This window comes from Schizophyllum commune, assembly GCF_000143185.2.
Source record: "Schizophyllum commune H4-8 unplaced genomic scaffold SCHCOscaffold_11, whole genome shotgun sequence".
Taxonomy (NCBI): Eukaryota; Fungi; Basidiomycota; class Agaricomycetes; order Agaricales; family Schizophyllaceae; genus Schizophyllum; species Schizophyllum commune.
The window spans coordinates 1753440-1780749 of record NW_026089548.1 but is presented as its reverse complement, the minus strand read 5'-3'; the positions used below and the strand labels follow the sequence as shown (position 1 = coordinate 1780749).

At 56.7% G+C, this 27310-nt stretch overlaps 11 protein-coding genes across 11 annotated transcripts; 7 read left to right on the top strand and 4 right to left on the bottom strand.

The window, feature by feature from the left end:
* Positions 1–158: 158 nt before the first annotated feature.
* Positions 159–2847, top strand: SCHCODRAFT_02639667 (Aldo/keto reductase). Its single transcript, XM_050346096.1, has 10 exons — positions 159–297; positions 620–664; positions 716–910; positions 1040–1171; positions 1220–1311; positions 1480–1578; positions 1672–1764; positions 1911–2064; positions 2244–2326; positions 2575–2847. Exons 2-10 carry the CDS (start codon positions 635–637, stop codon positions 2717–2719), a joined length of 1023 nt encoding a protein of 340 aa, XP_050198327.1. The 5' UTR covers positions 159–297; positions 620–634; the 3' UTR covers positions 2720–2847.
* Positions 2848–3053: 206 nt separating this feature from the next.
* On the bottom strand, positions 3054–4315 carry SCHCODRAFT_01039421 (uncharacterized protein). The gene is made up of 3 exons (XM_003028163.1): positions 4128–4315; positions 3919–4077; positions 3054–3859 (listed from the first exon to the last, which is right to left on the bottom strand). Exons 1-3 carry the CDS (start codon positions 4210–4212, stop codon positions 3501–3503), a joined length of 603 nt encoding a protein of 200 aa, XP_003028209.1. The 5' UTR covers positions 4213–4315; the 3' UTR covers positions 3054–3500.
* SCHCODRAFT_02079635 (uncharacterized protein) lies at positions 3915–5150 on the top strand. The gene is made up of 3 exons (XM_050341709.1): positions 3915–4074; positions 4128–5091; positions 5139–5150. Exon 2 carries the CDS (start codon positions 4322–4324, stop codon positions 4844–4846), a length of 525 nt encoding a protein of 174 aa, XP_050198326.1. The 5' UTR covers positions 3915–4074; positions 4128–4321; the 3' UTR covers positions 4847–5091; positions 5139–5150.
* A 1486-nt stretch (positions 5151–6636) lies between these two features.
* Positions 6637–6995, top strand: SCHCODRAFT_02639664 (uncharacterized protein). Its single transcript, XM_050346095.1, has one exon. It carries the CDS (start codon positions 6719–6721, stop codon positions 6965–6967), a length of 249 nt encoding a protein of 82 aa, XP_050198325.1. The 5' UTR covers positions 6637–6718; the 3' UTR covers positions 6968–6995.
* Positions 6996–7075: 80 nt separating this feature from the next.
* On the top strand, positions 7076–9972 carry SCHCODRAFT_02692625 (uncharacterized protein). Its single transcript, XM_003028450.2, has 11 exons — positions 7076–7611; positions 7664–7742; positions 7791–7804; positions 7856–7964; positions 8061–8168; positions 8236–8328; positions 8383–8483; positions 8532–8619; positions 8677–9279; positions 9332–9391; positions 9447–9972. The coding sequence occupies exons 1-11, from the start codon at positions 7433–7435 to the stop codon at positions 9519–9521; spliced, it is 1509 nt and encodes a 502-aa protein (XP_003028496.2). The 5' UTR covers positions 7076–7432; the 3' UTR covers positions 9522–9972.
* A 77-nt stretch (positions 9973–10049) lies between these two features.
* On the bottom strand, positions 10050–11365 carry SCHCODRAFT_02639657 (uncharacterized protein). Its single transcript, XM_050346094.1, has 5 exons — positions 11148–11365; positions 10735–11096; positions 10516–10680; positions 10194–10459; positions 10050–10138 (listed from the first exon to the last, which is right to left on the bottom strand). Exons 2-4 carry the CDS (start codon positions 10872–10874, stop codon positions 10456–10458), a joined length of 309 nt encoding a protein of 102 aa, XP_050198324.1. The 5' UTR covers positions 10875–11096; positions 11148–11365; the 3' UTR covers positions 10050–10138; positions 10194–10455.
* Positions 11366–11927: 562 nt separating this feature from the next.
* SCHCODRAFT_02705351 (uncharacterized protein) lies at positions 11928–16486 on the top strand (the record flags this gene model as incomplete). Its single annotated transcript, XM_003028449.2, has 21 exons — positions 11928–12251; positions 12300–12402; positions 12452–12542; positions 12599–12673; positions 12881–12955; positions 13029–13081; positions 13175–13504; positions 13556–13666; positions 13725–13897; positions 14005–14213; positions 14281–14401; positions 14455–14659; positions 14711–14934; positions 14991–15074; positions 15127–15171; positions 15221–15457; positions 15509–15808; positions 15859–16029; positions 16084–16191; positions 16242–16358; positions 16415–16486. 21 exons carry the CDS (start codon positions 11928–11930, stop codon positions 16484–16486), a joined length of 3228 nt encoding a protein of 1075 aa, XP_003028495.1.
* Positions 16487–16788: 302 nt separating this feature from the next.
* SCHCODRAFT_02602558 (uncharacterized protein) lies at positions 16789–19898 on the bottom strand (the record flags this gene model as incomplete). Its single annotated transcript, XM_050344045.1, has 10 exons — positions 16789–16824; positions 16878–17652; positions 18274–18338; positions 18397–18599; positions 18652–18859; positions 18910–19001; positions 19052–19258; positions 19309–19413; positions 19462–19586; positions 19633–19898. 10 exons carry the CDS (start codon positions 19896–19898, stop codon positions 16789–16791), a joined length of 2082 nt encoding a protein of 693 aa, XP_050198323.1.
* Positions 19899–20919: 1021 nt separating this feature from the next.
* SCHCODRAFT_02589949 (uncharacterized protein) lies at positions 20920–24145 on the top strand (the record flags this gene model as incomplete). Its single annotated transcript, XM_003028448.2, has 5 exons — positions 20920–20952; positions 21010–22617; positions 22992–23187; positions 23247–23957; positions 24104–24145. Exons 2-5 carry the CDS (start codon positions 21038–21040, stop codon positions 24143–24145), a joined length of 2529 nt encoding a protein of 842 aa, XP_003028494.1. The 5' UTR covers positions 20920–20952; positions 21010–21037.
* Positions 24146–24259: 114 nt separating this feature from the next.
* Positions 24260–25245, top strand: SCHCODRAFT_02079458 (uncharacterized protein). The gene is made up of 2 exons (XM_050341708.1): positions 24260–24375; positions 24432–25245. The coding sequence occupies exons 1-2, from the start codon at positions 24352–24354 to the stop codon at positions 25158–25160; spliced, it is 753 nt and encodes a 250-aa protein (XP_050198322.1). The 5' UTR covers positions 24260–24351; the 3' UTR covers positions 25161–25245.
* On the bottom strand, positions 24968–27093 carry SCHCODRAFT_02752362 (uncharacterized protein). The gene is made up of 2 exons (XM_003028161.3): positions 27075–27093; positions 24968–27024 (listed from the first exon to the last, which is right to left on the bottom strand). The coding sequence occupies exon 2, from the start codon at positions 26987–26989 to the stop codon at positions 25331–25333; it is 1659 nt and encodes a 552-aa protein (XP_003028207.1). The 5' UTR covers positions 26990–27024; positions 27075–27093; the 3' UTR covers positions 24968–25330.
* Positions 27094–27310: the final 217 nt, after the last annotated feature.

Here is a 27310-nt window from a genome sequence, read left to right as displayed (position 1 = left end):
TCCTCACTTAGAATAACCTCACTCGCTCATTGATCGTGGTTGAGAAGTAGAAGACGACTCTTGATCTCGTCGGACGCTCAGAAAACTTGTGGGTCCAACTTCGGCAAATCCCGAGAAGCACATGTGCTTCCCGATTCGGACCTCAATGTCCTCCGGCCCGCTCATGTCGAGAAATCCGCTCGATAACGGCCGTGGCGTCATGCGATTAGACGCGTTGAGCTTCGCGGGGACAGATTCCCACTCGTCTCCTTCACTCACCCGCCTTGAATCGTGGTCGGTCATCCAGCTTCAGTAAATGTGAGTTTGATGCTGATCCTCGACGCTGAGCGAGTATCAGGCTACCCTGAGTGTCGGAGGTAAAGGACATAGGAGTTATCTCCCTTACCAGCCTCCTTGATTGCCTGCTTTGGTGATTCTCATGCAAAAACGCTGCGAGAGCCGCCGTCACTGGGCGGCTAGCTGCCGTCCGGCACTGGCTGGCAGGGCTGCAGAACGCTCGGCCTGCAATGCCAGGTTCTCTTGCCGTGGCTGGAGCTCTCGTATAAGTACTCTGCGCTGTGCTCACCTTCACTTCCAATCTTGTCTCTCTCCCCAACGCAACTCACGACGACCCTCGCAGAGCAACAATCTCACAATGGCCCCAACTCGTATTCCTTTGATTTTTGTGAGTGAATGCTTCAGGGTACATACATATTCGATAACTGGACTTCGTCAGGGCACCATGACCATGGGCACGACCCCAGGTGCGCGCAACAAGGATCCCAAAATCAGTTGTTTCTTCTCCGTCGTCCCTTACAAAGCGTACTCACCCCGACCCCAGGAATGCCAGACCATCCTCGACGTCTTCTTCAACCTCGGCCACCGCGAGCTCGACACCGCGCGCGTCTACTGCGGAGGGACGACCGAAGAGGTGAGCGCCCTTTACTTCACGAGCTCTTGGATGAAGCTTCGCTATCTCCACGACGCGCCATCGTGGCCTTCGTGTCGATAAAGCATCGCTGGCTCCTCGCACAGTGGCTGATCTCCTACCGCCTCTCAGCTCCTCGGCACCCTCGACCTCCGCGACGCCACACTGGACACGAAGGTGCACCCGATCTGCCCCGGTGGGCACGAGCCCAAGGCCCTGCGCGCGAGCTCCCAGCAGTGCTTGAAGGCGCTGAGGAGGGATAAGGTCAGCAAGCTTAACTTCCGTCGTTACTTGCATTTTCAACCTCGCTAGGTTCGCGTTCTGTATCTCCACGCACCGGACCGCAAGGTGCCGTTCGAGGAGACCTGCGCCGAGATGAATAAGCTGTACCAGGAAGGGCTTTTGTACGTGCCTCTTCCCTACGAGCCTCGTTGACTTTACTTCGTTATTCTTCCTTCGAACCTCGCTCATCTACCCTCACTTTCACTCCTTGGTCACTTATCTCCGCGTTCCGGCAAACTTGCTTGCTAAGACTCGCCAAATATTGACACTGACGCCCCAGCCCTCCACAGCGAGACCTTCGGCCTCAGCAACTTCGCCGCCTGGGAGGTCGCCGAGGTCGTGGGCATCTGCAAGGCGAACGGCTGGGTGCAGCCGAAGATATATCAGGTGTACGTTATCTTTCTTCTTTCTCTTGATACAGAGGCGCATCAGAAGTGCAACCATCTCGTGGTACAGATCGGAACTTACGCGCACCTCTACAGCATGTACAACGCCATCACGCGCGCCATGGAACCCGAGCTGCTCCCCTGCTGCCGCAAGTTTGGGCTGAGGATTGTGTGCTATAACCCGTTGGCGTGAGTCGCCTTTTTCCCCATCATTCACTCTCGATATCCCGTCCCTCGATCCCCATCTCCCCGTACTCTTCATCCCGTTGTACAGGGGACTGTTTCGCCCGGTGTTGACGCATACTGTTATGCGCGAGACTGACTACTTTTTCTAGCGGCGGCTTCTTCGCCGGCAAGATCACGTCCACGGCCGAGACCGGCGCCGCAGGCGGGCGCTTCGACCCCAACTCCCCCTCGGGCAAGATGTACCGCGAGCGCTATGTCAATGAGGGCTATGTGAATGCGCTGGCGTTTCTGAAGGGCGTGGCGGTGAGTGGGGGGTTTGTTGTTCTGGACATCTGCGTCCTTGGGGTCTGAACCAAACGTTGTCGGGTTGGAGACCGACTTTGTCGGCTTTGAGCCCAACGTCGTGGGGCGATGGGAAGGCGAAGGAGGCTCGCACTCGAGAGCAAGCCGAAAGAATGTTCCTCTACTAACCCAACACGCAGGCGAAGAACAACCTTTCGCTGATCGAGATCGCGCTCCGCTGGATGCAGCACCACAGCAAGCTCACGCCTGAGGATGGTGTTATGTGCGTCTATTCTCCTACGCTTCTTCTTATCAGCTCTTCCCCTCCTACTCTCCCTCCCCTCCGTTTAGGAGTTCACGAAACTCCCCTTTGATCACTGAAATTCCCATCTCGCTATCGGCCGCCTCCCTCTTCCCTTCGGCTCCGGACATCCATCCTGCTCCCATCGCCAACTATTCCCCCAATCATCTTTGTCCTTCATACTAAAAGTCTACCTACCGATGCTACGCAGCTTACTAACAAACCTATAGCCTCGGTGCCTCCTCTGCCGCACAGCTTGAGGAGAACTGCAAGGCGAGCGATAAGGGTCCGCTGCCGGACGAGGTGGTCAATGCGCTCGACGAGGCATACCAGATCGTGCTGCGCCATGGTGGGGAGCCGCCGTACTGGCGTTGAGTGCTGTGCAGGGTTGCGAGCGGTGGTTCCTATGTATCATCCAGGTATGTATGTAGCGCGGAAGCCTAGATAGTACTAAATGTAGCAAACAGCAAGCTCGACCAAATACAATGGGTTGGCATCTGCCGCGATATCTTCTCACGCCACATGCGGTTCCCATTCGTATGCGATGCACGTCCGATTTCGACGCTAGCGCTCAATCTCCTCACGATAAGCCAGCCGGCGCATCACCCTACCACATGATAGCGTTACCATACCAGAGGAATTCTATGTGTATTGCAGCATGTATAATACCTACCCCGACGCCCGAGTCCTCGATCGCTGTGCTCGAAATGTCGTCAATTAGTTCATCCCAAAAGGCATAAATAGCCAAGAAACCAGCAAGTTAAAAAACGAACGTCAAGGGCAGATCGTAGTATGTATAAAGCTCCATAAGGTACACAGTGAGTCCAAGGCGAAACGAAGCGGCACACACCCTGCACAGCCAGGAGGAACTGTAGCGCGACAGAGGGACTGCATTGCAACAACACAGAAGACCTGTTGCGAAACAGCGCGCCCATGGCCAGCAGGGGTGGGCTATGCTGCTCCGCGCGCATCCCACTACAATGAAGTCCATGGCTCTGCGATAAGCCCCAACAACCCGGGGGAGGCCCTGCGCGACATCCCCCTTCCAGTGTGATCCTGCGTGCCGCCCCGTTCGCTGAGATGTAGAGTATAGCAGACCCGTAGCCCCAGGAAACCCATCTACCACCGCCAGCGCGCTACAGCAGTGTCCATGCCGCTACAAGAGCGTCCATGCGGCGCCGGCGACGGAGCACAGCATGGCGAAGAAGACGCCAACGAAGGCGCTCTCAAGCCCGTGCGTCAGCAAGCGCACCGCGCCGTTCGGCAGGGCAAATGTCGTCGCCCACTCGTTCGTCGGATTCGGCGCGGCGGTGACGGTAACGGTAGTTGCAGCGGCGTCTGGCGACGACGCGTTTGCGGATGAGGACGAGTCCTTGGACAGCACGGTGAAGCGGTCGGAGGTGCCGTGGATGAGGCCGTGGGTCGAGTTGAGGAAGACGAGGAAGTAGTCGTCGCCCTCGGGGATGTTTTCGAGCAGCACGTTGATCACCTTGTTCGCGTTCTTCGTCGTGTCGACTGGGGGCGGGGCGGCGTCAATTAGCCGGCGATCGGGAGCCCGTGTAGTGTGGACGCACCGTTCATGGCAATGTACGTGAGTCCATCGCTGCTTAGGCGTGCCATCTCGAGGTCGAAGGCATCTATGCCATCGAGGACGCCCTTGTCCCACTTCACCGGTGCTGCCTCGCCGTTTTTCCACTGCGTTGATGCTTTCGGCTCCTCGACGAGGAAGTATGCTGCATCGTCGTCAGCACCAGCGCCCCCGCGCACTCTAAAATGTGCCCACCTGATACATGTGTACTGAGGGCGAGGAAGGTAAACAACAGCGAAACGATGGCGCGCGGGGCCAGCGATAATCTTGTGGACAACATGCTTGCGTTACAGGGGGCGGAGGGAATACGGCTGGGCGCTGTGGGCGGCAACGATGCGAGCGCAGACGTCTGAGGCGAGAGACGCAGGCGGCGAAGAAGGGGAAAGTGAATGGCGGCGGAAAATAAGGACAGCGGATCGGCAAGCGACGACGACGGGAGAAGGTGTGACCAGCGTCACTCGGTAACGCTCCGAGGGAGTTTGGCCCTGTTTGTCCGTGGCGCCGGGCCCTGGGCGTGCCATACTTGTCCTCAAACACCTCGCCTTGGACACTGCCTATCTCGCGCACTGCTCACTGAGGCGCATTCCTGCTCTCTGTGCGCCACCCAGATGTCCTGCAATCCCTCTCAGCTCTCTCCTGCGCCTCCAGGAGCCCGGACTCCCGGCAATTGCCATCGTATCTTCGGCGTAAATGCGCCGTGCTTCGTGGCGAAATCGGTTCTTCTGTGTTACGGTCGCCTCGCCTCCTGGTCGCTGCAGAACGACAGGACTTTTACGCCCAACAATCGCCGCCTGATAGACGTTTGCCGGACCTCTTTTGGGACCGTCTCCTCCGCACCGCTCGCCTCCCTTGCCCACCGCCTCCGACGCTTCAGGAACGCCCCGATGACCTGTTTGAATGCGACGTTGCCTTGATGTCTCCTGGCTTGATTGCGTTTCGGTAGCGCACGCGAGCGATGTGGCGCACAGTGGAAGCCAGCCGCGGAATCCTGCCTTTGACATCTGAAGCTCGTCGTCTCTCACGACGATGGGGGGAGAAGAGCTCTCCACAGTTCAAGGACATGGGATCCATACCTTTGACAAGCCATGTATGTAGTCTCCCATCTCTGATCGAGATCTTTCTGCGCGTCCCCTAGTTGCTTGGAGAGATCCTCACCTTGGTGAGTCCGTTTCATACTGCGCTACCCACCATGACCAGGAGCTTTAGTTTCGCTCTAGTTGGGCTTGATTTCATCTCGCCGATCAACGACTCGGTCGTGATATTCACGTCTCTCAATAGCGACTCCTCGCCCTCCTTTTGTGCTCCGGCTGCTCATCGTCCACATAACATCGCCTCGGTCCCTTGGACAATAGTAGGGGCTGTCTGCCTGCCATTCGGTTGGAAAGGGGACGGTTAGCGTAGGCGAGCGCGGGACTGCCGCCAGGTCCTTTATAACGCATGCCCTTCTCGGGATGTAGAGGCTATCTTCGAGGAGTCAAGCATCTTCTCGCAAGCAATATGGCTGGATTCCCCGCATGATGGCATGGTACAAGCACCCAAGCGATGTCCCCGTACTATAGATGCGCGTTGTTGAAGAAGCCGATGCGGGGGAATATACCATCAGGACAACCGGTTGACCAGTCATCTGGCGAGAAAGTGAACAGCGTCCATGTTTGGTGCGACGAAGGAGTGCCTGCGCAGCCGCTCTTCAGGATCGCAGTCGAAGTTCAACAGGGGTGTTGTGGCGTGGGAAGTACCACCGGCAACAACCGACACGTCATCATTGTTTACCTTTATTGAACGTACGGCTTATTCCCAGCTTCCATCTCGAGAATAATAGCCTCGCGGGACTTCGCAATATACTGGATGGACATGCGGTCGACACGCTCCTCTGCTCGACACACCCTCAACGAGGTCCTCAAGATGACATCGCCCAACGTCCCGTAATCACTGCTAGTCGCGCCGTTCGTCGACTAGCGCTGCGGCCCATAGCGGACATCTATCTTTTGAGACTGAGGGCACGAGGACTTTCTGAACCATCGCGCACTAATGCTTGTATGCCATATGGTCATGTCTGCTAGGAAGATCGCGCGCGTCAGCCGCGCGTGGGCAGCAAACACATCGCGCATGACCCGCGATGATTGGGAGGTACTCGGGTGCGTCATCTCTATCTTCCATCGCATACTCAATCACATCTGTAATCCTACCTCAAGCTTGCGCACTAAGTCTTGAGTAATACTCCTGGTCAGCAGGCATCCCTTGATAATTGCGCTCGATTAATTCATCTCCTTCAAATGAACCGTCCATACCCAATCCAATGAAGTCTTCAGGCGGACTCTTTCATTCCGGGGTCCATCTCTTACGCTTCCTTTCCCCCGTGTCCCCTCCTTCCTATTCCCTTCATCAGTATTCGTCCCTGACTGCGGTCAACCTCGGGCACGACGGGCGCGATCAAGCCATTCAAGGGAGGTGCTATTGTATTTCGGTCTGTGCTATGAATGGGGAACACGCTCGTCTCTGATAGATGGAGAAGCTCGTCTCATACAACCCCGTAAGTCATTGGGCCCGCCCGAGCTGCGGCTAGCGTTGACATCCCTCAAGGGAGTCCTGCGCAGTCTCGGTCGCCGCTGTGGCAAACTCGGTGAGTATTGCTTCCCCATCACCCAGCTCCCACTGCGCATCGCTGTCGGTCCCAGGCCTTACTGACCCGTCCTATCATCTTCAGCGTCGCACAGTCAAGATAAAGTTCCGAACCTCGCCTTTTGTTGTGAGCGGCCCAGTCGGCATCCTCCCGCTCTCACCCTCGAATGTCTGACAACAAGGGCGGCGAGCCCAGGTGCCGTCATCGCTCGTTTTCTGCGATGTTCTTCGTCCTCGCAGGACGCGCGGAGAGTCGCTGCCTCCCTCCGAAGAATAGTCCCGCTCAGCGCCCAGCCACCTTCCCGTCCTTCTCTCGCTCTTCATCATCTTCCAATCTTCCAGTCTCGCCTAGCCGCATCCAATTTGCCTTGGCTTTAGTGTCCCGTTTGATCAACAATTCAATTGAGATACGATGAATTGCCCCAGGAACTCGCCCGCGAATCGCCCTCCCGCGTAGCAACTGCCCAGCAACACCCACGCGCTTCTGCCGCGGACGGGGCGGGCCGGGCGGTTACCATGGGATAGCGATCTCCAACAATGGGCGGTGCCTTTCGCACGCCCGCCGGGGCGCGCGGGGAGGCGGCCGACCATATGGGCCCGCCGCCAAGGTACGAGCACGCGTGATGCCGTCCGCGCGCGATCCCTCTCCACCGCCCCGTGCCACTGCATTCTACTCACACCTTCACTGCCAGCGCTAGTGTCTTTTGCATCGCGGGGATTGCACGCTCGAGCGGGGGCCTCTGTAGATATACGCGCGCCCAGGCGGTCCATACCCTCTTTCCCTTTCTTTCTTCGCGTAGGTATTGCTTCCTCGAGTCGTCGATCGTCGTTCTTGGTCCTTGTGCGCAGTGGAATCGCGTCTCCCTCCCTCACTCGCGAGTATGCCGGCATTGTTCGTCCCCAGGGCGGGTACGCCCACGCCACTCAATCCTGCGATGCTGGCCAACATGACGGTGGAGGAGATCATGGGGAACCTCACCCAGGCGGCATTCACTGAGCCCGAGCAGTCGCTGGATACCATGTACGGTGCGCCCTTCATCGGTGTGATCATCGCGTCCTTGTGCGTAGCCTTTCTCTCGAGCGCCTGCACATCCTAACGATATGACCTATAGCTTGTTCGGCGTCACTTCCCTACAAGCATACTGGTACTTCCACCACTATCCGCGGGACCCTTTAAAGCAGAAGCTGTCGGTGCGTCATACCCTTCATCCCCCTCTTCGAGTGCTCACTATTATCCAGGTCGGCTCGCTATGGTACACCTCACTCGTATCCTCCCCTTTCCCCTTGCTCATCGTGCCCATCAGGTTGCTTGACACCGCGCACACCGCCGCAACCATTCACGCCGTCTACTACTACATGGTTAAGAACTTCGGGAACGTGACGGCCGCGTACCACATCGTGTGGTCCATCCAGGTGCGCGCGCCCGTCTCCCATCGCCCAGTCGCGGCCCTCCTTCCAACGCTCTTCCGTTAGGCCTTCCTACCATTGCCCCGCTGACTCCGCCAACAGCTCCAAGTCGCGATCAACGTCGTCATCATCGTCCTCGTCCAGTCCCTCTACGCCTCGCGCATATGGCGGCTATCGGGCTATCATCGCGGCTTCTTGGGCTACGTCGCGGTGCGTCCTTCCCTCCTTTTCTGTCTATCGCGCGCATAGTTGACGGTGTCCTCCATTCCGCCACTAGATGGCCACCGTGCTCGGCGGCTTCGGCATCGGCGTGGTACTGGCGTACGAGATCTACAGCATCGATACCTTCATTGAGTTGAACCATGTTGCGGTATGTATACTCATCGAAGGCCTTCGCGTGCGCTCATTGACCGGGATAATGCAGTGGGTGGTAGAAGCCTCGCTTTCTGCGGCTACCGGCATCGATGCGGTTCTCGCCCTTGCGATGTGCTGGCACCTCAAGAAGAGCCAGGGCAAGGATCAAGTGTGCGTACGAGCGGATGCCAAGCAGGCGATTGGCTGACGCACATGTAGTCTGAACTCGCGGATATCGACGATCATGCAGTACACGCTGTCGTCTGGCTTGCTCACGAGCGCCTGCTCATTGGCTGCTCTGGCGATGGTGAGTGCTTCCTATCGTCGCGGGGATGTGCAAGTGCTCACGCACGGCCTTCCGCAGTTCACCGTTCAGCGAGCGACGCTGGTCTACCTCGGCATCGAATTCCTGCTAACAAAACTCTACGCTGGCTCGTACTTCGCACTTCTGAACGCCCGGAGACGAGACGACAGCCCGACAACACAGGGCGCCTCGGGCTACAACGGCGGCATCTTCGGCGACGATGTCGTCCCCGGCCGCGACCACCTGCTCACGATCGCCAGCTTCGGCGGCGGCGTCGACCGCGAGGACGAGGTGTACGGCAAGCGCGACACGCTCGAGTACACCGCCAAGGCGCACGAGCTCGAACAGTATCCGCCGAAGCCGCAGCGTAGTCCCCTTGGCTTCACCAGCTTCACCGGCGAGGTCCCCGCGCGGCGGGCTGCGCGGGCGGAAGCGCGTTTGGGGCGGAACCCGAGCACGGAGGCGCGGCTAGGACGGCACCCGAGCTCGGAGGCACGTCTGGCGCGGAAGCTGAGCGGGCGCGTGCAGACGCCGCCGCAAGTGACGGTCGAGCAGCGGACGTCGGTGTATGCGGACGACCGGACGAGGGTGGCGGGGGTGGCGGATGCGATGCCGAGCGAGCGGTGGTTGCGGACGACGGCGGAGGAGGATCGGGAAGATGAGGTATGCGTGTGTCGGAGTGCTCTCGTGGGTGCGAGAACTGACTGTTGTGCAGAGCGTGTACTCGGTGCAGTCGCCAGAGAGCTACACAAGTACGGCGCCCTTGAACCGAGGGGTGAGTGCTCGAGACTAGCTGAACATGTAGCGGTCGCTGACCGTGGTGCTTGCAGGTCGACCGGTCAAACTCGCAACGCTCAGTCGCCACCATAAACCAACCACGACCAGCGTACATGGAGAAGTGGTGATGCGTATTGGACCTCTCCGACCGTCTAATCGTGACCACTCGCCTTCGCCCCACTTGATCCTACCTACTAATCCGCGTCGCACTTTTCACTTTGTGCCCACCGCCCTTTGTCCCCGTCTGCGTCTATCAGCCCTAATTCCCGCAAACTAGCCAGCACCTCCAGTCCATCTCTACCTCATCCACCTCAGACTTCGCTCGTCTCCACCCCCTCGGGCGTTCATCGTGTGGGCTCCCAGCATCTCCCAAGGAGCCACCCACACGATCCCCCTACCATCTGTCCAACTACACCACCACCACCACGCTCTTCCCGTCCTTCTACATCTCTTTCTTTTCTACTCTAGGGTTTCTGGAGCCACCTTGTTCTCGGAGCGTACGCAACAAGTATATGATCTTGTGTGGGTATACGGAATGTATCAGTAGTATCTGTAGTGTCATTCATTCGTTCTATCTGCTGACGTGTGATCTCAGTTTGGCTTCGCCAGCGATGAGAGCGGTAAGTCGCTGCGAATGGCGCACGGTGGCGCAGCGATACGGCTTTAATTAGTCACGTTGTGACGTTGGGAAGCAACTAACGCTCGCGTCCAGGTTGCCTTCTGCCACCATCTCGGAGACACGCAGGTGATTGGTTGAGCCCCTCCGCCGCACAATTAATGGGCTGATACAATACGGTCAGAACCATCGAACAACGCCGCGATCGCTATCCATCGCTATGCATGGTGCAAAACCCTATCCATCACCCTTGCCAAATGCTCAATCTCGGGACGATCTCAAACCAAAGTTCTTGAAGGAAAAGCTTGCGTCGTTCAACCCCCGCTCTTCCGCAGACATCATAGCTATCCAATCCGTTCTCAGGGAGATAGAAGGCTCAAGCGACTGGTACTCGCGATTGTTGAATCGCCGACTAGTACATGGCCTGCGAACGATATGGATTGATATTAAGTGGTCCCGCTAACTCCTCTATGATCCTACCATCTGACTGCACACTTCTCGCCCAGATGGGGAGGTCTCCTGAGGCGCGGACGATGAGCAGGTCCAACTGACCGCGGACATCCTCGGAGAGCGTCCTGATCTCCGACAACTTGGCCAATGAGAATCTGCTCCGCATCGCTTCGGCGCATACGCGAAGCTGAGCTGCCACATCCTCAATCTCCTTCACGCAGGTGCGTGCGGCGTCGAGGAGGGGAGGCACGTCCTTAAGCGCGATTTCCCTGCAGCCCCAAGAATCGGGGCCAAGGACACGCATCACGAAGAAGTGAATGACAGGAGGGTAGGAGAACTCTTGAATGACATACTCCCCCAATCCATGAAGGGACTCTATGACGGGCCCTTCCAAGGACGCGAGCACATCCAGCATACGGAGGAATTCGGCATAGCGGTCGTGTATGGCAAGAATATCGGGGTCGAGTGAGGATTCAGAGGGGGAGATGGCGCGGCGGATGCTGCGAAATACCTCGTGGTAGGCCAGAATGGTGTCCGCAGCGCAGGTCACGTAGTCGCCTAAGCGCCGCAAACAAAGTTTCGCGGGTTCTGGCAGGATGCCCTGTGGATGTGCTTCTACTATGCGCGATCGAACCTTGTATGCCAGGCTGCCTATATCCCATGAGACAGCTCTGATTTGGTTGCATAGTTCTATCTCCGGCAGGAGTGTCTGAAATGCGGTGGCGCGACATGTTCAGTTCAGAGATAGACGCCCAAGTTCTGCACTCCGAACCTTTGGGTCAGGTAATGCATGCATTTCCGATTATTCTGTGAGGTTGAAGGCCTGGCGCAGTGAAGTAAATGACGAGTGGTTGATTTCCGCGGTGGTGGTGACAGTCAAACGCGGTAGGCGCCCGCAACGTGCGTGAGTCCCACGTTTTCGGCGCCAACGGCAATTGCCGGGCGTGCGCGATTTACAAGTTCACATTGGTAACAAGTATCCTCCACGCCTGTATCTACGCATCATACTACTCCAAGTCCTCAGTCGATCTCGTACATCATCTTCCTCTACAACGGGCCCCAAACAACAACGGCCGCAAAACTGAAGCTTGACCGACTATCTTTGTATGGATGGTGCGCCATTGCGCAGGTATCCCCGCTCAGCACGGAGTACTGAACGAAGCAGACTCAGCGCCCGCGTGCCATTTCTGCGCTGAATCTAGCAGCATGGCAAGCGACCCGCTCACATCGCCCTTGAGCCCGAACATCGGCAAGTGCCGTGGTGCACGTGTCGATGACGCACACAGCCGGGCCGCTGGCGCCGGAGCTGGAAGGCGCGCTTTGTCCAGGTCGTGATGTTAACCCGATCGACCATCGCGGGCGCTAAACGCGATGGACGGAGGATTTCTTCCCTCGCTCTCACCACAAGACATACAGAATGTCATACAGGTGTGTCCACAGCGAAAACCGTTCCCAAAACCAAGCCTCAATGTCTCCCACGCAGCTCATCATTGCGGCGTACGCCCAGCCTTCGGGTGCATCGCTTGGAGACGCCAACACGCAACTCTATGATGTGCAGAAGTCCCCCTTGGCGTGGGGCTTGATAGTGCCCCTCCTTACCTACGACGCGCCGGGGGACGGGACGGCTGTACACTTCTTCGGCGCACACACGGCGGTGGTGAAGGTCGCGCGCGATTGGGACTCGCTGCCCGCGGAGCACCGGTTCGCCCTCCGCGATCTGCTGCTAGCGCTTACTGCCGATGCGGTGCGCCGCGGTCGCCCGATGCTGGTCTTGCGCAAGCTGTTCGTCTGCGTGCGTGGTACTTCTGGTCGTTGAGAGCCCGACTCACCTCTCATACAGCTTACCTCCCTTGCAATCCGGCTTGCGCCACGAAATTCGTCCGGAGAAGCGTGGACGGATTGGATCCTCATGTGCATTACTACGATTTCCGGAGCGGCTTCAAGTGCGTACACCCGTCAAAGCGATCGAATTCTCCTCATTGTGCCAGCCAGGCGACCCCACGCGTGTCAAGCTGCTCGTGAACGAGTTCCTTACCATCGTCGCCGAGGAGATACCCACCGCGGATGTCGTCGACCCCAGCAAGTTGAGTCGTCCACGGCTCCTTCACCGCCACAATGATGCTCAACGAAGATCACCAGGAAATCGCAACTTGCCCAAACCCTCCACGACGCCTCGCCCGTAGTCACCAATTTGATCCGGGAACAACTAGAATCGTGAGTACACAGCCCATTCTTTGCCATCGTCAGTTCCCCCGACATGTAATCCCGTCTTCCTGCATCGAATGTCCCTGCCTTTTACGCCTACGCCCTACGCCTTTGAACGCCTCCGTCGCATACCCATATAGAAGTCCTTTTCCTACTCCTTCCTCCCCGTCCGTGCATCTTCCATGACACGGCTCTCATACTAACATCTTCATCTAGCCCCTCAACAACCGGTCAAGAGCTCGAAGCCGCCGTCCGAACGCTGCAAGCCTGGCTCAGCCAACTCCGGGCCGAGTACGCCGATCCATTTTGCTTCCGTGATTCTGTTCGCTTATGTTACCCTTTTTACCCTTCCGTATTCTTTCAGCGACCTGACATCCCTCATCCCCCTCCTGCTCGCCCGTTTAGGTGATGGTCGAGGTACGTGTACATTCACTGTCTAATCTGCGCCGATGCTGATTTTCTCCGCCCTCCCCTCCGACGCTTGAACAACCGCCTTGTTCCACCCGCCAGACCCCTCTACCTTCACCCCCGCCGCCTCCGCCCTCGCCGAGATCCTCTCCCGCGCGCCCGCCTACCAGAACGGCGCGGGCTCGCGCACGCTAACAGAGCCGCTTCTTCTATGGCTCGATGGGCCCGGCAGGCAGGTGGTGGATCGGGTCGTCAGGGAGGCTGCATCGGAGATGTCCCAGTCAAACGAGGACGATAACGCAGACGACGACCTAGACGACGAGGCGGCGCGCGCCTTGATAGAGCTGCTAGCGGCGCTTGGCGAGCACTCGGTGGAGTATGTGTCGCGCTGGGTGGCGAGCGCGCGGGTGGTGGGGGCGGTGCCAGGGATAGGTGAGTTGTTGCTAGATGGGAAGTATGCGTAGGATGTTGATGGTGTACCAGGCATGCAAAGCCAGCCACGCACACGCGGCGAGCTGGTGCAGCACTTCCTGGGCGTCCTGCTCGCATTGACAGTGTTGCCGTACGATGTCGAGGGGAGGCCGTTGGGGAGTGGTAAGTGCAGTCACAATTGTTAACGAAGTGCGTGAGCTCACCGGTCTGACATCGCCAGTAGCTTCCGGGACGTTTTCAACCAACGTGCCCTCTTCGGCCATCTTCGACGACGCGGGCGGTGTCCGCGGTGAGGCGCTCCTGGCCTTTTGGTACCAGCTACAGGAGGAGGTGTGGAACATCGACTGGGAGGAGGATGCAGTCGACGATACGGATGCGCTCGGGGTCGAGGAGGTTAGCTTAGATTCCATCGCGACTTCTCCCTTCATCCTATTGGACACACTTCCTTGCATTGGTCGCAATCTCTTCCATCGACCGCATCACTTATCGACCTCTTTCAGGCAGCATGGCGCGACGGGCACCGCGCAGCCTCCTCATTCGCGCCAACCTCTCCGACCTCGAATAACGTGGACCAAGAGCAGACCCGTGCGTTGGCTGCTGTGCGGGCGGTGTACAGCCGGCTCGTCCGCGCGCTGCGTGCGAAGATGGTGTTCCCACCCGGAGCGGAGAGCGGTGGTTGGATGAAGGACCAGGTAGATCGGTTTAAGACGTGAGTATCCCTTTGATGACTTTTGACATGCGTACCCTGAAGCTCGGTACTGATGTCAGTCTCACAGATATCGACGAGACGTTGGAGACACGCTGATCAATGCTTACTATGTGCTCCGCGACGACATGCTTGGGTACTACGTCGACGATGCGCTCGACCGCTTGTTAAGGCCCGTGGTCGAGTGGGAAGTGAGCATGTTTTGCTGAGTCAACCTACGACGTCCACGCTGACGACTCCTCAGCAAATAGAAGCTACCCTCCACTGCGTCTCGTCTATCGATGAGGCCCTGCCTTCCGTCGAGGATGTAGCCAAGAGCAGCGATGAAGGTGACTCTACGGCACATCGGACGCCTGCGCTGCTCGCGCGGATACTTGGGCCTGATGTTCTTGCGCGGCTACCATCCACGGGTGCGCCGCGCGTGCGAAGAACAGCGCTCGGGTTGCTAGGTGCGTCTATTCTCCCGGTGTGTAGTGTATACAAGATTTACTATTCTGCAGACACATACGCTGCCTACCTCGGCCACCCGGCAATGCCGCCCGCGACGCTCCCCAGTGCGCTTGAATACGCAACCAGCGCACTTCGTGAACCAAGGCTATCATTGGTAGCAGCGACCGCCTTGCGGAGTATTTGTGACGCCAATCGCGCTATTCTGGCCTCGCGAGTGGGTGTCAGCGCATTTGGGGGAGTGGCGGAGATGTGCGTGGGCGAGGGCGGGGTGCCGGTGAGCTCTGCCGACATGGGCCTGGGGCAGGAAAGGCTGATGAGTGTTGGGCACAGGACACGGAGAAGGGCAAGGTGCTGCAGAGTGTGGCGTCTGTGATACAGGCGGTGGATCCGGTGGAGGGTATTGCGCCAGTCGAGGTCCGTACTGCCGCCGTCGGAGGCGAAGTTACTCTTCTGACAAGAAGCTCAGGCGTTGGTCACGCCGCTTGTGAACAGAGCAATGTCCGCTCGTGAGGTGAGTACAGCGTGCGTTGCCCGTCGACGGTCGACTGAGCACTTTGTAGCCAGAAGACGTCACATTGTGCCTGGACATCCTCGTCGGCATCGCGCGCGGGCTTCAGAGGCCGTCACATCCGCTTGAAGACGCGTGGACGGAGAGCGAGGGCGGTCGTCTGGCTCAAGAGGCTGCCCGTATGGCCCAGGCAAGAGACGATCCTCGTGCTGTCCATCTGCGGGATAGCCTCGGTGCCCTCATGCGTCACTGCACGGAGACATGGGGCCAGGATGTTGGCGTGTGCACGGTATGATGTCCGTCGATCCTGTCGTTCGAAGTTTGACTCGCCCATGCACAGTCGTTGAGCGACCTCATCAAGGCACTCTCCGCCGCCGCACCTCTCGACACCGGCGTCCTCACCGTACCACCAGCACCCCTCATGGAGCTCATCTGCAGTGCTTTGCAACGCAGCGTCAACAGCACATGGCTAGCCCTGCTCTCGAAGCTCACCGCCAGCCTGACTGCCGCGACCAGAGACCCCGATTCTCCGTTCAAGCGGGATCCAGGAAAGGAAGCCCGCGCTGTCGTCTTGCGGCTCCTGCCTGCGGTCATCGGCACTGTGCTACCGTGGTTTGGTGGTGTAGAGGGCATGCGGAATGTACGTTCAGTCGTTCGCGCTTCCTTGTGCTGAGCTGACCGAGGCATCAGAACCCAGACGTCGCGCAAGAGTTCTTTGGCTTGATGGAGCGCATGGCGGAGGAGTACACGCAGGACCTGTATGCGATGCCCGAGGGTGCTCTTGACGGGCTGATGCGCTGCACGATTGTCGCGCTTGGGTTGCAGGAGAGATATTCTATGATCGCGGCCTGCAAGTTCATTGTGCGTGTGGTCTCGCACAATAGCTTATCAATGCTGATCTCGATCGTACTATAGCGCGCGGTATTTCATCGGACATGTACCTTGGACGCGCTGTCGCAAAGTCCAGCTCGCGAGTTTCTCGTTCAAACGTACTTCGCTCCAGTGCTGCGTGCAGCCCTTGAGGTGGGCGACGGCTTAGCGAAACAGAACAGGATACTGACTTCGTATACAAGGGCATCGCGGGTGCTACACCTCTAAGTACGCATGTGAACTTGATCGACCTATTGCAGCTGCTGTCACTGCGCTGTCCGGAGGAGATGAAGCGATGGGCAGGAGAGGTTCTCTTCGCAGTACGTCTCCCTTTAGGGTTTGCGGGGTTCCTCATCGCTCACATGCACGCCACCAGCCGGACTTTATGCCACAATCACGCGCCAATCCAGAAGTGAAGGAGAAGTTCGCGAAAGCTCTCATCAGGTAGGTGCTCGCCTCGTTTTGCCATTGTCGCGTTCTGATGACTGTCCGAAGCTCGCGGTCGTCAAAGAAAACTAAAGATGCGTGCCAGTCCTTCTCGCTTATTTCAAGAGGATTAGACGGAACGAGTTTTGGCTTCGCGACGGTAGTTGTATGAAGTTCGGTCAGACCATTGATGCAATCCAACATGTACATTCTCTGCCTACATTCTCAGCGATACACAGACCGTTCATTGTTCTGGATGATGCCTTAGCTCGCAAAGGAGAAAGTCCAAGGAACCAGACCATACCGTGGCAATCATAGCGCCCATCATTTCGGTCGATTGTGCGCGCCAGGGACAGGTATCTGGTAAATTGTGAGCCTCCGAAGGGGCGGTCGATGCGATGGTGAGTGCTTACCTCGAGCATCGCCGTGTCGTACGAGCGGATCACCTCCCCGCAGAACGCTATATGGTCTGCCCACTCTCTGAGAGCAATCCAGGTCCTGCTTAGGAATTGCTTCAGTTGCCACTGCTGCTCAGGGCCCAGGTCACGGTACTCCAGCATCTTAGCGACACTGAAGCGCTCCTGAAGGCCCTCGACGGAGAGCTGCAGATGGACTGATGCCGATGCGATACTGTCCACGTCGTCCTTGACGCGCTGGACGAAGTACGATAGTTTCGCCAGAGCGTACAGACGGTCGTTCCACTCTGAGCCAATAACCTCGACAAGCAAGAAGTGAATGACGGGCGGGTATGAGATAGAAATGAACGCGTCGCGTCCTGACTTGGACAGAGTTTCTAGCGTGATCTCGGCCATTGCGCCGATGCGTTTCAGGGCTGTCATAGCCGAGCGATAGGTGGTCGATAGATCAGAGAGCGCTTCGTTTGGTGCTTCCAGAGGTGCGAGAATTATGTGCTGAATGGCACGGAAAATATTCTCCAAGGCAGATATAGCTTCCTTTAGCAGCTCCAGGTAGTTCGCGACCGATCTCATCGCATCCCGAAGGGGATCGATGAGCTGTGTTTCGCCATGCGCATACCAAAGAAGATATGCGAGAGATCTGCAGTGTCCCTCGATATTTGAAGCTGTGATGGCAAGTTGCGCGACGTGGTCGAACTCCGGAAAGAAATCCTGGCCATATAACTCATCAGTGGACCGACCCCGCGGCAGGCGAGCATGATCTACCTCAGGTCTTGTGAAGTCTGTTGTATACATGGTTGCCGCTTGTTTGTAGATGGAAGTAGGAAGGGAGGACGGTGGCAGCGTGGCGTCCGCGCTTACGACAACGTAATACATTCTCACGGCACGTATAGGCGCCGCGCGCGCGCTTGCGCCGCACTGCACGGCGTCTTGGAGTCAATGACTTATCTTGGGTTTTATAAAGCCTTAGTCGAAGAATCTTAGAGCTCTTTAAAGATCTGGTTCATGGCAGTTCGCAAGCAAGGAAGAGCGATATTGTATGTGTTTGTATCTTGATCATGTGACATGCGTCGAAATGAACGTATCCGAGAATTATACATCGTTATACAGGACGCGATCACGTCAAAGGTACCGTAGAGAGAACAAGGGTAGTGCAGCAGCTACTCGAAGCCGACTCTGGATGTATGAGGGACGGGAGCGGGCCACCCATCAGCGGCGACGGGGCAGCTGGTCACTTGTTCTGACATAGCCGTCCTCGTCATACAGTGGTAGGCCCTGACGCGTCGAAGACCCTTCGAAGGGTGCAGCCTACTCAAAAACATGAGGATCGGCGGGAAAGCATGAGTAAAGAGAACTTGCCGTCGACAAGGTCTTCCGCCGTCCCGAAACTGACTCTTTCAGCCAGCGCGTCTCCACTTCGCCGGTGTGCTGGATGCTCGTACCCGGTATAGTATCGAACTGAAGATATTGAGAAAAGATTAATCAACAAGTGCGGTTGGAATAGCTCGACACTCACATGACGACCGAACGAGTAAAAGAATTGCGCGATGCGTTTCTTTTCTTCTTCAGAGAACGTTGAGCCACCCTCCCGCATCCTCAGTATCTTCACGATGACACCCTGCAGCTCGATATAGGCCATGAGAACCATCTGCGTGTTGTGCCGCAGGTCTTCCGCCGCGGCGCGCGCATTGGAAGCCGTATTTTGTGTACTGGCCGGATCTGGGCGTGCATCAGCATAATTCGACCGTCAGAGTATGCGATCCCACGATACCTTGTATCTTCCTTTGTAGGTACTGTGCCGCCGCTTGAATTGAGCCCCCAATGCCGCCCAAAGCAATCTTGTTGGGACCGCTATCCATCCCATCCACGATGCCGCCGACAACGGTCGCGGTCGCAGACATCATACCGTATAGCGTGTTTGTGCTCTTGCTGAGGTTGGAGGCGACCTTTTCCCATACGCCGGATGTCTCGTGAAAGTCCTGACCATGTTTTCGTCAGTTCAGTTCATAGGTAAGGCATGTGGAATCACCGAGTTCATGTCCTCCAGCGTCGCGATCCCTTGTTTCGCCAAACGCTTGACTTCAGCACATAGACCGAGGACTTCACGATCCTTGCCAAGGTCTGGGAAAGGAGTGAGAGAGAATTTTCAGCATATCTTAGGCCGTACTTACCTGCAGCAGTCAGATAAGGTGTTGTATCGACCAAGTTGTCGATCAGCTGCGCCCTCTCAGTTCGCATGACGGTTCGCATGTCGGAGGGGTTGGGATTCATGGTCTCCCTGCCTATGACGTAGCCCCGCTTGTCCGTACCGCTGGACGGTATGAACGGAGGACTGACCGCGTACGGCGACGAGGCTGCATACGTGTTGAGTGGTGCGGCTGGGATTTTCTTAGTGCAAAGATATATCGATTAGCACCGAAGCACGCACCTGTGAATTGCGCAACCGCAGAGTTGTCTACGTTCTGATAGGAGGATGCGTATACCGGGACCGTCATGGAACGAGCGACGCTGCGTCTCGATGTCGAAGTAGAGTCTATGCATGATTAAGCGTTTGCGACGAATTCATAGAATAACTGGGTACCTCTTGCGTTACGCGGAGCGGGCAGCCTCAGGTCTGGAAGACTTCCCAAGAGCTTGTGCGTCTTCTGTTCCGCAGATCCGATGCAATCGAATACGTTCAGCCACTTCGCCATATTTCTCTTGACACTGACACATGGTGAGAACTATACACACGGTCGCAGACCTGACTTACTGATCGTCTCGTTCGTACTTTTGAGCCGTGGTACTGAGGCGTCTCATGCTGTCAATGACGCGATTGCTATGACTGTACCCGGTGCCTCCGAAAGTAGCCGTCTCGTCGTATAGCTGGGTCGCTAACTCGTCCCGCATGCTTCTGTACGGTTCGTTCGTCTGCGTCGCCGCGAATGCTTGATCGAAAAAGGGATGGGAGGGCTGTTCGTGACGATTGCGGCGCGTAGACGCGGTCATCGACGGACGCTGAGCTGGCTGATAGGACATGAGACGGAGTAGAGCGCAAGTCAATGGGTTGAGTCGTCGCAGGAGAGAATGTCCTGAGATGAGGTCTATGCTGGTGTGTCGCGAGCCTTATAAGCCCGAAGTGGGCGTCTAATGTGGGCGTCTTCGCCTGCTGGACCACAGCAGGAGCGGTAGAGGGTGGCAAGCGCATGGTCGGCGCGCTGCACTCGAGTCAGCACGATGGGCAGGAGTGCACAGTTACGGAACTTTCGCGCACCTAATACGGAAGAGTGGAGGAGGCAGTATCCGCGTCTCTTGAATCGACCTATACAGCACGTACGTATGTGGGCGATGCCAGGTGCAGCAAGCGCCCCTACACGCTGAAGATGCCCGCAGACAACGGGGCATATGTGTTGAGGCGCGCGGCAAAGCACCCCCCTATACAGTCCATTGTGGGCGCCTCTGACAGGCCTGTCCTTTTATGGGCATGAAGGTACATCGCCTATGAGTCCATGAGGCTGGCGCTTGCGACGTTATTGAGCGCGCGATTGACTAGCGGTTGTCAAGCGCTTTCGGAACCACCGATAGCTCCTCGTTATCAGCACCAAGACCCAAATGCGGCCGTGCTAGAATTATGTGCCACACAAGAACTGTGAGAACGACAGGTCTGGGGTGCCTTCCGCCTCGTTGGAGAGCGCCTGCCGTGGTCTACAGTGTGGCGTAAACTAAGAGAAGCGCGGCGAGAGCTCACAGATGACACCTCCAATTCACTACGAATGGTTAGGTTCCCCCTACGGCGACTGATAGTTTTCGCTTTACGAGGACGCCTGCCGGGTTCCAACTCGTGCTGTATGGGAAGTTCGAGGATGAGGCGCTTGACGAATAATCAGAATACTTTCATATCTCCCAGTGTAGAGTCGTGTGGCCGTAGGCATTCCGATAAAGGTACTTAAAAACAGTCGTGGGCGCCGGAAACAACCCTGAGAACAATCGCGTCACACTGTCACGTCACTATCACGCGCTGGAAATGGCAAGTAGACGCCATCAATGAGTTGATCCCAATCTTGGACTCCCCCACGTCCCTCGAAAGCACCCGGTAAGCAGATCGTGGCCTCCTCCGAATCCTATCTGATTATATGCACGAAATTGACAGCAATCAAGATTGCCCTTCATTCAGCACCATGTTCGGACAGTCGCTTGCGACCTCATCACTGACCGGGCGCGAGGAGCCTGATCTGCAGACTGTGAAGGACACACTTCTAGCTGTTTTCCCGCTTTCGCCTCACGATATACTCGACGTTCAACCATACCTTTTACGTGCTGAACCTGAGATCACCAATTACCAGGCCGAAATCGATCGCGTATCTCTGCACTCGCGCACAGAGAGGTTTGTTGAACTCGAACGCAAAAGGAACGAGCTCGCACGCATCCACGGAGATGCTGTCTGGCGATGCGCTCCAATCAGCCGCCTCGTACCCGATATCCTGACCGAGATCTTCTGCTTCGTACGAGACGCAGACGAGTACTCGTTGCGGGATTGCAAATCGGTCATCCTACCACTCGCTCAAACCTGTCGGCTTTGGAGACAGGTCGCATTCTCTCATCCCTTGCTTTGGGCGTCCATCAAAGTGTGTTCTATTCGCTGGTGGGAGGACCATGACGATCCAGGCTTTCACGACCACGTCGCCCGCGCCGTCAGATTCCACCTTGATAGGGCCGGCGACGTATCGCTCTCCATTTGCATCGAATGCAACCCTTGCTCAGCCTGTGATGCGCTACTCGCTGTGCGCCATCGCTGGCGCGAGTGCTGTATACGAAAGCTCACTGGCGAAAGTGATGCGCGTGTACAGCCCGCGCATTACCCCTCTCTCGAGCATCTCGAACTCGACCTGTACCAAGCATCCCACACATTCGAGGATTCTCCGCGCCTGCGTTCATACAAAGGGCACATCGTCGACATCTATCTTCCCTGGAGGCAGCTCACCAGGCTGACCATTGTGCAAGACATTCCGAGCGACGAACTTCTCGCATCCGTTCTGAGCGAGTGCGGTGGCCTCGAATTTCTCAAGTTCGACCTCTGTATGGGAATAGAACAGAGTCAGCCCATCGCGATCCACACCAGATTCAATCTCCCTTCGCTGCGTCAATTGAATCTGACGTGCTGGAATTGGAGAGCCATGGCATCGCACATCTTGCTCTCCGTGGCAGCTCCTGCTCTCGAGTCGCTCGAATTTTGCGTCAGGATGGAGAGCGATATCCTTGTCGGTGTCGTAGATCCATTGGCAGAGTTCCTCTCACACTGCGTCGCTCTACGCGCTCTGACCCTGAAGAACATCCTGCTCGGTCGACACGACCTTCACCGCGTCCTCGGATACGTCACGAACGTGGAACACCTTGTCTGGTGGGATCTAGGGAAATGCACCTCGGCGAACTTGCTGAGGATGCTATCTCCGCCACCCCCTCCTCGGCCCGTTCCTGACGGTGCGGGCGACGTCTGCGAAGACCCCATCCTCCCTTTCCCTCACCTCGTCGCTAACGAAGACTCGGAGTCTGACGATGACGGAGACTTGGACAATGACCCCATGGACGGTTTCGGTGGCGCGCTCCTCCCTCGCCTCTCCTACCTCGAGATAAGCGGAGGGCTCTCGCCTCGTGAGCAGCTCAAGCTCATCGAGCACGCGGTAGTCTCGCGCGCACTACGAAGGGATGACTCGACCGACGTCCCTCCCTTGCGGCACGTCATCCTCGAGCTCATCGGAGCGTGCGCCTTGGATGCACGAGCTCGCGGCAGGATGGCGTCGATGCTAGGTTCCTTTACCATTCGCGAGAGCGTAGACAAGGGGCGCAGTACCTTCGTTTATGAGGAGTCCGAGTCCGACGAGGCTCCTCTTGTCACCTTCAACTGTTTTCCTTGATCTACGACCACTGACTAGTTTTCGTGCTCAAACGAGTTCTTCTGGTATAAATTCACCGACTTCCCTTTGTATATCCTGTGCTTTCGGCTAGTAGCAGTACAAGCGCCGACGTCATGATGGTACGGTTCGTCCTGTTCATGTGTATCGGCACGCGAACTTCACAAGCTGTCCGTACACAAGCATTCCTGCGTGATCCTCACTTCTCTTGAAGCCATCGCAGGAGTGAAAGCTGCGATTCGTGGTCCGCTGCCCTTCTGAACCGGCAATTGCCGGGAGTGCAATTGATGAGCGCGCGTGCAGCGCTTGACCTGAACCATCATCATTCCCAGCCCCCTTCGTTCTCCTGGCCCAATCCCAGGCTTCTTATCCCTCGATATATTGCTCAACATACGATGACTGGCTACGACAAGCCAAAAGTCAGCAGCTCCCGCTCACATGCGACTTGCATCTTCCCAACACTAACGGCATTTCGTAGTTCATGTTCCCCGAGGTTCCGCTATGCCGGCAGATGGTCCTCCACACCTCGAACATCACAAATGATTGTTACCGCATCCAATACCGTCTTTCGGGACTGGGGTCACGACGCGGCTTACGCGGGATCGCCCATATCACCTTGCGAGGCGTTGGCAACCACGTGTTATGCGTGGCAGATACCATCGACGCGTGCTTCCAGGTCTTCCTCGCCATACGGCGGGCCATAGGGTCTGCGGATACACCAATCGAGTCTGATTTGGAAACAATATACAGCCGCTACGAGACATTTATTCGTCTTCTCGACAAGCTCACGTCTATGGAGCACCCTACAATACGCAATTTGGACTCCTTGCAGCAGTATATCGACAAGAAGCTAGCTTACCCGCCGATTGTTCACACCCTTGTCATGCGCATCACGCCTAATTGGAGCCATAGGACAATCGTCCTTACCCAGGTTCCGCCGCTAATTTGCGCGGTCCGCACCAGCATGAAGGACATCGCAGCCCTAACCGCCGACCTCACGATTCAGGGCCGAGCAATGCACGAGCGCTTTGCTCTTCCGCGGCTGGCCGAGGTCAAGGCGCTCCCGGCCGGAGTACGTGACGAAGTTGGCTGGCTTTTCAGTCAGTCCTTGAGTGGTCTAGCTTTCTGGGGGGACGACGCGAAGGTGCATGGGTCCGTAATACTAGGAGCAGCGTATCAATTGATTCCGGTGAGTTTACTTAAACGTGCTTCGTACGCGAGGGAAGTGACTCTTTTTCAGACAGCCCGGGCTTTTGAGTAGTTAGAAGCATTCGGCGCGAATTTTGATTTCTTTAATGTCTGATGTCCTGTTACACTAGTGATTTTCTTACTTAGCGTTTGCCGGCTCTTCGATTTGTATTGTTGGTTATCATGTAACGCTCCGCTCCGTGGTCACGTGCCATAAAAGTTGAACTTCGGCAAGTTCCAAGCGGCAGTTGCCGATAGCCTTCTGTCAATGGGCGCGTGTGAAGCACGCGCGCACGGCGCTTAACCCGAACCATCATCGCCGCAAGCTTCTCTCGTCCAACGATCTCTTGTAACGCTCCTCGGCGGCTTCACCTTCATATATAATTGCACACAGCATGCCTATCTACAATAAACCAGTGGTTAGTTCAGTCACCCAAATGACTAGCATGCGCCCGATACTGACGGCGCTTCGCAGACCGTGTTCCCTGAGGCCAGACTATACATGCAGACACTCAGTCACACCGATCGTCTATCAATAGACTGCTATGGAATTCATGACCGCCTGAAGCCATTGCAATCGCGACCTGCCTTACTCGAGGTCACGCGAGATGCCTTGCGATACGTGGGAAGCTATGTGACCTGCCTCGCAGACGCCATGAAGGCATGCTACAGAGTCTTTCTCGCCATAGGACACGCCATACTATCCGCTGATACATCACCTGAGGCCGACCTCGCGGTTATATATGACCAGTGCGATATCTACGCCCGTCTTTTGGACGAGCTCACGTCCTTGGGAAACTCGACAATACGCGCCGTCAATATTCTCCAGCGTCGTGTGAAGAAGAAGCTCTCATATCCGCCGGGCATACATTTTCTCATGATGCATGTGCTTGGACCCAACTTTTGGCATGAACGAGCAGTCGCTCTGACCGAGGTGCCACCGATGCTGGACGTGGTTCGTCAGGACGTCAACGGGATTGCGGCGCTGGTGACCGAGCTCAAGCTTCATGCCAGAGTCATGCGAGAGCGCTTCTCCATCGTCCAGCTCGGTCAGATCAAAGCGCTTCCGGCTCAGGTTCGCCACGACGTGAAGGTGCTCGTCCAGCTCTCCTCGAATAATCTACCCGTGTGGGCGGATACCGTTGGTGTGCATGGTTCGTGTATATTGGAGGATGTAACGCGAAATGTGAATAGTTATGATTAGTAAGGTACATATTTAGCTATGGACTTTGAAGATATAGGGACACGTCTGCGAGATGTCTTCGGCGTATACTATATAGCACAGATTCACATGTACATTTCGGTCTGGCTGCATAGCTTTGGCTTACAAAGATGGAATGTCGACCCATCCAGAGAAGTAGACGCCCTGAATGATCAATCAAAATAGCTGATACTATATGGTGGATCTTCATCCTCGTACTCGACCTGGTAACTGAACACACCACGCCCCTGCGAGATGTTTTCGCGGATAATGAATGAGTCGAGCTCGCGCCGCAGCTCACTAAGAGTGCGTGGCTCAAGATTGCACGCCGAGAGGTATTCCAGTACGACCGCGCGCAGGGTAGCAGCGTCGCTGGGTCCGTCTCCCTTGACTGCGCGCGAACGGATGAGGCCGGCGATTTGCCTCGGGTCAGCTGGAGTGAGGCCGCCGCTGACTTCCAGGTGAGAGAGGCGCGGCAGAATAGTATGGACGACATCGGTCGTGGGATGATCATCCGCGCCGGCGCTGGCGTTGGAAGCGAGGGAAGAGGAGGACAAGGCATCGGCCAGAGCAGCGAAATTCGAGTGACCCAGCTCCTCGATCTCCCACCACACGAGGCGCTCGACGCTCGGCGCGGAGGCAAGGACGCGACGGAGGCCGTGTCGGTCGAGCGGCGTGCCCTTGAGACTGAGGATGCGGAGGGCACGGAATCGAGTGAGAATCCCCACCACGACGTCGGGGAGAGCATCGGGTGAGTTGCATCTAGAGTCAGTCGACGATATGCAGATCTCGAAGGAGTCGAGAGCAGGTGCATCGATGAGGGCGAGGATGCGCAACTCCGTGATTGCTATCCGCTCATATGAGGACAGAAGGCGCAATGCTCGGAGGCGAGGGAGCACGGGAGTGGGCGATGATGTATCGGCGGGCGTAGGGGCGTCGAAGCTGGCATACTCGAGGCTTAGGTATTCGAGGTCTTTGCATGTTACCAAGGTGTCTATGAGATGGCGGGAATGAGGAGCGGTCCCGCTGGTCACGGTAAGGCTCGTGAGCTGCGCCCATGGAAGGCGCATCTCCGTGATAGGGCCAAGGTAGGTGCGCAGGAGTGGTGCACACTCAAAATGGTTGGTTCCCGCAGTCCGGATGAATGCAAGACGCTCAAGGGATGGATATAGAGGTGCCCGAGCCTGTGGGGCAGCTTCCGCTGTTGGCACGCCGTTAATATCGCATTCGCGCCATCGACAAAGTTCTGTGAAGAGCTCTCGACATGCGGGGCTGGTGATATTCAAGATGTGTACCGAGAGCGGTGCTTCGCCGGATTTGTCCAGGTGATACCGAACGGCGCGTGCGACGCGCTCATCGTAGTCCGATTCCAACCACGACTTATCAACGTAGGAAACATTGATATACGCCCAGAGCGAAGGTTGATAGAACGCAATGCTGCGCCACTGCCGACACGTTTGAGCCAGGGGGAGCACGTACGAATGAGCATCGCTAAGAGAGTACTTCGCTTCGTCGCGGACGAAGCAAAAAATCTCGCCCAAGACATCCGGAACAAGATGACTGATCGAGTTGCACATTGAGACGGAAGCTGCGCAAATGCTTTCGAGTTCGTTTCTCTCCTCGATGAGCGCGTGCATCGGCGCGGATCCGCAGTCAATTTCAGCGGAGTACTCGTTGATCTCTCCTTCAGCACGCACGTGATGCGGCTTGATGAAGAGTTCGTCTTGAAGCAAGGGAGGATCGAATGACACAAGTCTCTCCTTCAGTGACTGCTGGTCAGAATCTTCCTCGCTCTCGAGTCGCGGCGAGTCAACAGTAGACTGATCGAACATCGGGTTAGAGGCATGCAAAGGATTATAACGGTTGCCTTGCGACAATGAGTCAGCTATAACGCAGCTTTGATGCCCGTCTACTCACTGGCTGGCTTCAGGAGACGTGGCAGAAGCCAAGTCGAATCATTGCTTGTTTCTGTTTGCCATTCCCCTGCCATCACGTGGCTGTGAGAGTATTCGGGAGATTCCGCACTTCATTCCCGACTCTCATCCGTAGTAGAAACCGCGTTCTATCAAGAGCCAGATACTGACTAGATGAGACGCTCAATCTATACAATCAACACATCCTCGAACTTTTCACTCGGAAACCAGCTAGCGGTC